The sequence below is a fragment of the Buceros rhinoceros genome, unplaced genomic scaffold (genome assembly GCF_000710305.1).
Source record: "Buceros rhinoceros silvestris isolate BGI_N320 unplaced genomic scaffold, ASM71030v1 scaffold26252, whole genome shotgun sequence".
Taxonomy (NCBI): Eukaryota; Metazoa; Chordata; class Aves; order Bucerotiformes; family Bucerotidae; genus Buceros; species Buceros rhinoceros.
In genome coordinates, this window is record NW_010399931.1 from 36,483 (window position 1) to 47,436 (window position 10,954).

At 42.8% G+C, this 10,954-nt stretch overlaps 1 protein-coding gene across 1 annotated transcript; it reads left to right on the top strand.

Moving 5' to 3' along the window:
* Positions 1–1,383: 1,383 nt before the first annotated feature.
* Positions 1,384–10,952, top strand: TRPV3 (transient receptor potential cation channel, subfamily V, member 3; the record flags this gene model as incomplete). Its single annotated transcript, XM_010131681.1, has 10 exons — positions 1,384–1,502; positions 4,467–4,571; positions 6,114–6,200; positions 6,903–7,060; positions 7,404–7,580; positions 7,791–7,931; positions 8,379–8,659; positions 9,363–9,539; positions 10,267–10,425; positions 10,906–10,952. Coding segments are annotated over exons 1-10 (1,451 nt in total), but the record flags the coding sequence as incomplete, so codon positions are not given.
* Positions 10,953–10,954: the final 2 nt, after the last annotated feature.

Below are 10,954 nucleotides of genomic sequence, written 5' to 3' on the forward strand. Positions count from 1 at the left end.
GCCAACCTTTTTGAGATAAGGAGTACTTTCCACTATTCCAGATTTCTATTCCATTTAGTGGCAAGAAATTACAGCTGCACTTACATGTGTTTGGGCCTTATAAATTCTCAGTTCTCTGTATTTGGGATTGAAAATTACCCAGACTTAAACATTTGCAGTTTCTGTGCTAATAGATTTCATTCAAAGATGCATTTGATGTGCCTGTCCCCTCTCTCATGCCAGGTGTCATGCCTCTTCAAGCATGCTTCACAATCTGCTCCCTATATCTTGCTATTCCCATAATGAAGAAATTCCAGTGCTAAGGCACACTGACGACACTGTGATGAGTAGGAAGCTTGTGTGCATGTTTGTCACATTAAGGAAAGTGGAGGTAGGAGAGGAAAAATTTGTAGTTCATTTTGTTCAAACTTGCAGGCAAATGGTTTTTATCATTTGTCCTTGGGTATGGAGGGTACTCCCCTGATTTCCCTGGGAATGAGTCCATGTCCTCATAAAACGTACTATTTTGACATTCAGTGAATTTTAAAGTATCCTAAATTCACCTCCTCACTTTCAAATTATCCTTGGTGATTTAAAATTATGCCCTTGAGTATTATGTTGAAATGGGAAGATGGTTACTCATTATTACTTACAGCATTCATGTTGTGGGTGTTTATAAGCAGATAATGTGCATTATGATCCTTTTGTGTCATGTGATGGTGATGGTTCCCCTCTAAAAGTCATGATTTTCAATTTTTCTTGGAAGAAATGTTAGGAAATGTCCCAAGGACACAAGTGCTTGATGCTATCCATGTGACCATTTAGCTGAGCTCAGCCTGGGCGTCGTACTCGGGGTCTGTTGCTTCTGCTATTCTACTGCAGTGAGAAGTCTAAGGGCTTTATCTTCGCTACCCTTCATGTCTGGAACCTTCCTTCACACATTCATGTGCTGCACAGATCTTCCTGGGATTTACCACCTCTCTGAGGTTATTGTGGATAAGAGCAAACTACTTAGATTATCCGTAAACATGCACAAACTTTAGGGCTACTTAGAGAAGTCACTGAGCTCTTTTTGTTTCTCTAAATAACGCACACTGTCGTCGTGACCGACAGACTGCCTTCAGTTTAATTTAGGTGCACGCTTGAATTTATGGTTCTCCTGGATTGAGTGCATCACCTTTAATGGCCTGTTTCTTAGAAAGTAACATAAGCAGTCATGAATATAACCCTCCAGCCTGGACGCGTAAAACTGTGTATGTGCTTAATAACGGAAAAATGAAAAACTTTGGAAAAATATCCAGATTTGTGTGCCTACATGTGAAGAGTCTGTAAATAGGCAGTTTGGTCCCCCTTTCTTCAAATGAACAGGAGTTAAGTGACTGTGAATCTGTCTACTGCAGAAACATGATTAAAGATAACAACGAAATTATTCCACTAATGGGCAAGAAAACAAATCCGTCTGGTACTCCCTCTTCAAGCCAGCAAGAGAAAAAGCCAGCTGAAAGCACTCCCACAAAGAAAAGGTAGGACTCCAGCTCAGTCTAAACCACTAACACTCCCTGGTTTATCTATCTCCTGTAGTAGATATTTGCATTGAAATACCACTAACATCTTTATTCAATTTGCATATATAAATGAGAGAGAGCTGATGAACACAAGGTGCCTTCAAAAAAACCATATGCTTAAGCTGTTAAGAAGTGGAAGAATATCCTGGTTAGGTAGGCATATGTTTACCCTAATTAGTCTCTGTCCTGGAGACATCAGACTCGCGCACCAGTCCTTTAAGTTTGTGGCTCTTCAGCTGGGCTCTCTGCATCCACCCTGTATAAGCTCCGAAGAACGTGCTCTGATGATGGTCAGGGTTTCTGTCACTCGGAGAAGGTAGAGTGATCTTTTTTTAAAGAGATAACACATCAGGATACACCAGAATACAGGATACATCAGGATACACCAGAAACCAGGATTTCTGTAAGAGATGCTGGCCTGAAAAGAGGGAGCATTTCCAACTCAGCCTTACGTGGGAGTGTGACAGGCTATGGAGAGGCAGAGGTGAGTGACATGAGGGCTGGGAGAGCACGCGGTCTGAAAAATCCTATCACAAACAGAAACCTGAATTCACTCTTTTTCATTATTCTGATTAAGAAGACTTCCTCAATATTTCATTATATAAAATACTCACTTTAATAATTTATGCTACAGAATTAATAAAAGGATTATGGGTTTCTCTTTAATGAGTGGGGAAATACAAGCAGTAATTCATCCCTGATACTATGCTATTGAAGTCATCTAACTTACTGCAGAGTGAGGATGAATTTTCATTTATAAGCTTTTCACTCTGTCTAATTACTAGCTATTATGGCAATTTTTGAAACTCTGAAGGCCTAGGCAATTGCAGCTGTTCTGACATTTATAATTCTTAATAATCAGAGGAATCACTTTCCACAGAAATGGTGTCATTAGTTATTTGAGACCCACCGCCTGGGTGGCACAATTTATCTTTCCGTCATTAAATTTGAAAAGAAAAGCTCTTTGGTTGCGTGACGAGGAGGTGAGGTGTTGGAACAGCTGACAATACAGCCAGCACTTCAAAAGGGGGTAATTCCATGGAAGATTGTGAGGCTGTAACAAATGCTGGCAAACACTGCCCCCAAAGCACCAAGCTCCTACCTCACCCTCAGTTTTGGGGCATCAGTAACAGTAACCTTGGGGCTTTTTCCACCTCTCGACCAAGAGCTCAGGGTGGGGCCATCAACATTCCTGTAATGTAAGGAACGAAGATCACGTGAATGTTAATGCAGAGGTTTAACGTGTTCTATTAATTATATGTTTCTGTGTTGCTGTACTTCTGTTGCTTCAAAACGCTTCCTTCTGCCGTGCCTCTCAGCAGCTGCTGCACTTCCATGGGGGGCATTTCTTAACCTGGCAAACCACAGGGGCAGCGTGCGCTTTCTCAAAAGACAGTGACTTCCCTTTCTTGAAGCTCCTGATACTCGGGTGGACTAACAGTGTATAATTAAGTCCAGGAAAACCGGCAGGCAGGCTGGGAGGAGTGCTGCCACCCTCGTCAGCCTGATTACGTTTGTGGGCAGTGTTCCTGACAGTGTGCACCATGGCCACGTAAGCACTGGAGTATTTGTTGGCAACTGTCCATCTGCTCTGCACGGTGACTTTGGGGTGGTTTTTGTCCCCCATGGTATCCCCAGATAACCCACCTGCCAGGTAGGTTAGGTACGTCAGCCTCCAAAAGAGGGCCTGCTTCACAGCTGCTGTACGTCTATTGGATGCCAAAGTCTTCAGGAGGAACGCGCTGCTGGGAGGGCAGGAGCTGCTCTGAGGCATCAGCCTGTGGCACACGGCTCCTCCTGGTGCTAAGCCAAGGGCAGGTGAGATGGAGCAGCAAAGCCTAGGGCTTGGCGTTCTGGCTTTGTGGAGGTCCTCTGCAGCCCCCAGCAGCTGTTTGACTGTTGGTCGTGGAATGCAAAAAAGCAGGATGAACCTGTGTTTTTTCCACTCCTCTTTAGTCTCTCTGCCAAGTCCAGACCCCAGTGACAGAAAGTGACATACAGCTGCTGGCAGAAGTGGTGGCAGCTGTCCTACTTCTGTCGAGGTTTCCCTGTGCTCTGCAGAGCACCCCTGCCTAGGTAACTTCAGGGACACAGTCCTGTCACCAGAAGTGGCATTTGACTTGCCTGCTTAGAACACGTTCACAGGCGCATCTCAAATGTTAAAAGGTTATATAAGTTTAAACAACCACACGCAGTAATTAACATAGGGACTCTAATGAGATCTAATAAAACCAAGCCTTTGATTTTTGCCCCTCAACTCTGCAGGTTTTTAAAGGGCAAAATCTACCTATTCTTCTTATGTTCCATTTTTTGTGTTGTTTTAAGTAACGATTTATAGAGAAAAGAAATAGTTAAATGTCATGCACTGACTGGCAAGATCGTGCATTCACTCCTGGATGGTGGAAATGCCTGATGTCATTTACCATGTGACCTTTCAAACTTTCTGCCTTAATAATTTCACCGCTGTGGGTTTGAAATGATCCATCCTGATGGCTGCTGGCTGGAGAAACAGGGACTAGAATGCAGCAGATGCACACGCCAACGCGCGTGTGTGTGTGCACACGTGTGGCTGCTCAGCACACGGCTGGTGCTGTGTTCAGCTGTTGGCACACAAGTTGGATGCAAGGCTGCTCTTAGGCTGCTGGGGTAGCTGCTTCGACATGTCAGCATCTGGTGCTGCGTGTCCTAAAAATATCCTGGGATCTTCCACCCCTCTGCCAGCGTGAAGGTGCTGGGCATGGCGTTGGAGGTTGGGATCCCCCGGGGAAAGCAGATAAGCCTCAGTTCCAGTGTCCCGTTAGGTACAATGCCAGAAAACATAAATTGTCAACCTTGTCCTAGGCACATACGTGTAGTGCTTTGCTTGTTTTATGGTTGAGCTTGCTTTTTTACTAACCGTTTTAAATGTGCTGTGTCCAACAGTTCACACTTTTTCCTGGAGATTGATGGGTTTGAAAGCAATGCGACTCCAAATAATACATCTCCCCCTGTGTTTTCTAAACCAATGGATTCCAATATTCGTCCGTGGTAAGTTACAGATGCGCGCGCAATAGTCATACTGCAAATATATCTATTTTCTTCTGAGCAGCTGCTCCTTATTTCTCCTTAGGCTTCAGGGCTAAAATGTCACATGGCTTTTCTTAGCTTTTGGTCACTTCAAAGGCAGAACTCTGTTGGAGGTCTGCTGGTGCTAGACTTATCTTTGAGTTTATCTACTGCTATAATTCACACTGAATACATCAGGCCTCAGATTTGAATAAATTTAAAATCAGTTCAGTCTTTATTTTATCGTAGCCTCTTATTTATGATACGTTAGGACAAGCTCCACACACCCTTTTGTGTATTTTCTACCACGTGAAGTCCAGAGCTTAATTTAGCAAATCCTATTCCTGGCTGTGTGTTGACATCCTCTCTCTATTGCTCATTAACAAGCAAACAACATAAACATACCGAGGCTGAAAGACTTAAAGGCAGCTTTTTATGTTGTATGAATAGAGCAAAAAATATGACTGGAAAGAATGCACTTAATTTTAAAAATGTGTGGGGTACTAACTGCCAACAATAACAAATAAGGGAAATACGCATCAAATCCAGCCAAATGTTTTTGTGTCTGACGGATGTCTGGTCAGCTCTCTGGAATTAGCTGACAGTCTTATTTGGATGCAGAGGAGAGGTATCCAGATTTCTCCCTCAGTCAGGGACTGCCCTGCACAAGACGCACGTACACTTGTCACCGGGTTCCTCATGGTTTTCTGCAGGGAAGTGATAGACTGAATAAGAATGGACTCAGCTCCCAGCTTTATTGCAAAGGGAAGGGAGTGTCGGCAGAGCCCTGCTGAAGCCTTGCATTACTGCCCATCCATCCCTTTTGTTAATAACTAGTAGTTCAGCATCCCTGGGGTAGTTCATCAAATCTGAACCTTATAGAAAACAAAAATACAAGTAAGAAAAATGGTAATAAATTAATTTGGAGGTCAGATCTGCTTTTAGGAATGTCTGGAAATGATGTACAGCAAGTACAGAACACCATAGCCATTGAAATCCTTTAAACTTATTACCTAAAGATGTATTTAGGGCCCAGTCCTCAGTTCCTTTTAGGAAACTTCCATTCAAGAGGTGTAAAATGCTCCTGAGTTGCCTACAGTGTCCTGTGTAGTAAATCTTTTGGTAATTCACTTTCATTGTGTGCTTGCAACCCAGGCACTGTTATTGATTTAGCACTCGTCGTGTGGCAGATGGCAAATTAGGCACGGAAAAGGGAAGAATGAAAGCTTTGAGCATTCAGGATGGTGAATAAAAAGCAGTGATCATTAGAAAAAATGAAAAAACTTCCCTCAGTTTCAGGATCTGTAATGAAATAACACAGGAAAGCACAAACCAGGTTGCTTTCCTTAATGATTTTTTTTAAACTACAGTAAAATCCCATGGGTCTCTTAATTTTTGCCACTCACTTTTAAATTCTTGGAGATAAAATAATAGAATTGGAAAGCACAATGTTGAATTAGACTAATTCCAGCTGTACTGTATGTACTGCGTACTAGTTCTGACTGATTCTTCTGTTTCCTATAGTGCGTCTGGAAATGGGGAAGATATGGATTCTCCACAGTCTCTTCAGGACGATGCCACTGAGTACAGCCCTAATGTGGAGAGTTGTTGGTGAGTGGGGACCATGAAGTATTTCTTAGTACATTTTCAGTGGACTAAGTCTGTGACAGGGTAGATATTACCTATTTTGCCTGCCTGTGTGTGTGTATGAATCTCTGATTCTTCAGTAAATAAATTCTGAAATAAACACCTCTAACCTATGTGTTTACCAGATCTCATACTTAGTGTGAAGATTCTTCACATATAATGTCTGTTTCCCAGATGACAGCAGAGGAAGTAACGCCATGCACAACTAGGCATGAGCTAGGAGTATTTCTGACTGGGGGGGAAAATACTAAATCATTCTTATCCCAGAAAAATGTATGATTGGGAAAGTTGTGAAGGAAGGTGTGAGGTTAAAAGTGATCTTCTCTGTGCATGGGATGGGTGCAGCTTCAGGCGCTGAAGTCAGAGAGTTGCAGACAGATCAGAGGCGTATTTCTTAGCCTTTGTTTTAGAAGATTGGCTAAACTGGAAAAATACTAAATACTTGGAAAATGTACATTTTTATTACAAAAACCCTCTCAATAGCCACTTACGTGCACATGAGCAAACTGCAGAAACATCCTGAGAGATCCAGGCCACGGTATATATGGAAGCAGGGCAAGTGCATGTAGTCTGGGGCAAGTAATCGTATTTCTTTCGTATTTTCTACGTAAGAGGAAAACCACAGTAAATCCAATCTGCATTTCATTATTATTTCTTATAACTCAGTGCTAACATGTCACAAGGACCCGAGCAGACCAGTGCCCGGAAGAAGTTGAAGAGATATATATTTCGGGCAGTATCTGAGGGGAACATAGAAGAACTGCAGTGTCTGCTGGCAGAGCTGAAGGAACGATCAAACGCGTGTACAAATACGACGGTGCCTGGTAAGCTCTGGAGCTGCCTGCAAGCAGGAGTGTTCGCTCTTCTGGCAGCATATGTGTAGTCTGACGCTGGGCAATAGCTCTGTGCAGCAGCTACTTACCCGTGAGTTTGCGGCCACTCGTTTGCCCTGTAATGTATATCACACTCCCTGTTTCTAAGTGAAAGCCACCTGGCTGCCTCCGAGGATACGTACCTCAAATACACAGTCATGGAGTAATGGTTTGGCAAATAGTTTATGTTCGTATATATCCCTCAGGTTCCACCCCCAACAAGCAAAAGATCAGAATACTTTTCCATCCACTTTAATAAATAATGATGATCTAATCTCAAAATCCACTCTCGTAGATTATCTGATGAAAAAATTCACAGCTTCAGATACTGGCAAAACTTGTCTGATGAAAGCTCTGCTGAACATCAACCCAAACACAAATGAGATCGTCAATATGCTGCTATCCTTCGCAGAAGAAAGTGGTATTTTGGAGAGATTTATCAACGCAGCGTACACAGAAGAGGCGTATAAAGGTATTGCCATCTGATACCAGTTTCAGGTACATGGTTAGATACACCATACCATCCATAAAGTAATGTTTTCTTCAACCATTCTAATGATGGCTTAAAGTCCTAAACCATCTTTTGTTCGTTATCACTGGTGCTGTCTATTGCGAAGCATCATTGATGTTCCTTCATGTGCTTAAGACATTCAGCGCTAAATACCCGTGTCTGTTGTTCCAGGTCAGACAGCTCTAAATATTGCCATTGAGAGAAGACAGTACGAAATCACCCAGAGCCTCATAGCAAAAGGAGCCGATGTCAATGCCCACGCCCAGGGTATTTTCTTTAATCCCAAACATAAGCATGAAGGCTTTTATTTTGGTAAGTGGAAATGTGATCTTTCTGGACGAGCTAGGAAGGAATACCCAAACAATTAAGACAGTTTGGAAGGCAGGCAAGTGTGAATCATTACTGTAGCTAAACCCAGATTAAGCAACATGCATCCGGAGATACACAAACGGCACAGTACCTTTTGTAAAAGTACCCTGGCTGAGTGCAATGTGTTAGAAACGCTCAGAAGTAATTGTAAAACGCTTACCAAAAATTGTAACTGCTGGCTGGTAAATAAAATGTAACAAATTCTATTTTGAGGAATTTTTTTCTAAATAATGTTTTCATGCAAATTAAGCTTTTATAATACAAGAGCTAAATTCGATACAATCAATGTGTAAATGTGCTTTCAGATGTTAAGATGCTTATCACAGTCACTCTTATACGATGTGAATGCTGTGATAAAACACGAACACGTTACGCTTTATAATTTTGTAGGTGAAACTGCACTGGCGTTAGCTGCGTGTACCAATCAACCAGACATAATTCAACTGTTAATGGACAATACCCGGACTAATATTAGCTCTCAGGATTCCAGGGGAAACAATATCCTCCATGCATTAGTCACTGTGGCAGAGGACTCTAAAACCCAGAATGACTTTGTAATCAGAATGTACGACATGATTTTGTTGAAAAGTAAAGACAGAAATTTGGAAACAACAAAGAACAAGGAGGGTTTGACACCACTACAACTAGCTGCCAAAACCGGGAAGTTGGAGGTGGGTATTATTTCAGTAGCATCTCAGAGAAATTAAGGATGGAGAAAGAGTCAAGGCCAACTACTCGGATGTTGGTGCTCTGACGTGTGGGTTTCCACGCTGGTTATGCTGTACTACGTATCAGTAGTATTTGGTGAGCGAATTTTGTTCAGATACAAGCAAATATTTCTATTGCTTCTACCCTTCAAGGCTTCCCTCTAACAACCCGTTCCTCTACAAAATACACCTGCCTTGCAAACCCTTCTGTTGTACAGAAACTCAGAAATTCTGTGTTTCTTGCAATACCACACTTGCACAGTCTTTGAATAATTTCAGAAAAGTCACCAGAACTGCTCTGTTATGCTGCTGTAGGATTTGGCTCTCAAAGATCACCTGTATCATGGTAAAGAATTGACAACGGGATAATTTAAAAAGTAATTTATTAAGTTAAAGGCAGATGAATGTGAATGCATAGAAAATGGTGCTTTCATCCTTTAGAAAAATGTCTCTGACAGAAAATCTGGAGGCATTAAAAATGCTGTATCTGTCTCCTAGAGGTCTGTTGTCTCTACCACCCCTTACTGAGTAACACAATTCCAGATAGATTCAACCGTGCTACTGTAGAAAATGGGGGGCTTTGGAGGTAGGGGCTTTGGCAAGGGTGTATGTCTCTCCTCTCCACGAAGAACCCATCTGCTTACAAATGATTCTGTTAATGTTTTAGATTCTGAAATACATCCTGAGCAGAGAGATAAGGGATAAACCTAACAGGAGCCTGTCAAGAAAATTCACAGACTGGGCTTACGGCCCTGTTCAGTCTTCTCTTTATGATCTGACAGAACTAGATACCACCGCAGACAATTCAGTATTGGAAATTATTGTCTATAATACAAATATTGGTGTAAGTTACCTATTTCTACAACATCTCTGTATATTTTCTAGCAGTACACTCATGTTAGCCTATACATTTGTCTGAATTACCTGTAAAAGAGTAAAGAGGAATTTCTGGGTCTGTTTTGCATCAGGAGTGCGATGAATTTTATAGCTCTGTAGACTGTCAGTGAATGATGCATTCAGCTCCTGCCACATGGGCCAGGCATTTCGGGAGAGTGTTTTCTACATTTGAAGCAGTGATTTGCCTCACATAGGAACGTAGTGTGGCCCAGCCGGTCAGACCCAAGCCAGTGTCTTGTCACCGTGGAGTGGCCTCTAGCAGCTGCCCAAGATAGCGCGTGGCAACGGGGCGAGCGAAGAGGAACTCCTCACGAGGGTACGCTGCCTGAAGTGACAGCCTTTACTGGGCAGCTTGGTACTGGGGCCTTTAGGAACGTTAGCTTTGGCTAAATTCAGTACTGCCCTAACGCTTCCGTAGGAAGCAAGCCCAGAAGTTCACGTTACGGTTTTAGCTCAAGCGTCATTTACCAGAGCGTGGCAGGTTACCCCGGCGGTGAGTCGGAGCTGTCCCTTTGCATCAGGATGGCGCCTGACACATATCTTTGAGCACAGTCGTGTTTCTAGGTCAGCAAGGACAGATAATCAATCAAATACACAAAATCCATGCCCAAAATTATCTGGGTTTCCTTACAGGCGGCAAGTTCAAATCTTAATTGGTTTTTCCAGCCCTACAGAATCGTCACGAAATGCTGACTTTGGAGCCCCTCAATTCACTCCTGCGGATGAAGTGGAAGAAGTTTGCACGACACATGTTTTTTATATCATGCTTTTTTTATTTTCTATACAACATAACGTTAACGTTAGTTTCCTACCACAGGCCCAGTGAAAACGAGGTGAGTACAGCAGCGTCATCTCACAAATGTGACTGATTTAAAGTGCAGTGGCATTTCCTGAGTTGTATTTAAAATGCTAAACCAGAACCAGGTACCCCAATGTCTGGCTGTAGTGGGACCAGGTTCTCCCACATCAGGTCATCTTTCTTCTGGAAGGAAGAGGAGCAGTAAGAAAGGAGAAAACTGCAGTTACTGCTTGTCAAAGTGACCCAAAACGCGCACACACACACACAATACAAAGACAGGAGTTAGATTTCTAAAAGTGTGGGGAGGGGTTTGAGTTTTTCTTAAAAGGAAGAAACTTCTGCAATTTCAAATATACGTGTTATAGAGCCCATTCTGTAAGTGCACCATGAAGAGAACTACCAGGGGAAGGGAAGAAACGCTGTACCAAGAGCACCGTGTGCACGAGGCTTCCTGATACTTTGCCTTTTACCCGCCAGGTGTGGAACTGTCTTTAATCTTGGACCTGTCTTGCAGGCTCCGCCTTATCCACTAGCTCTAACCCGTGGTGTGGGATGGCCCCAGT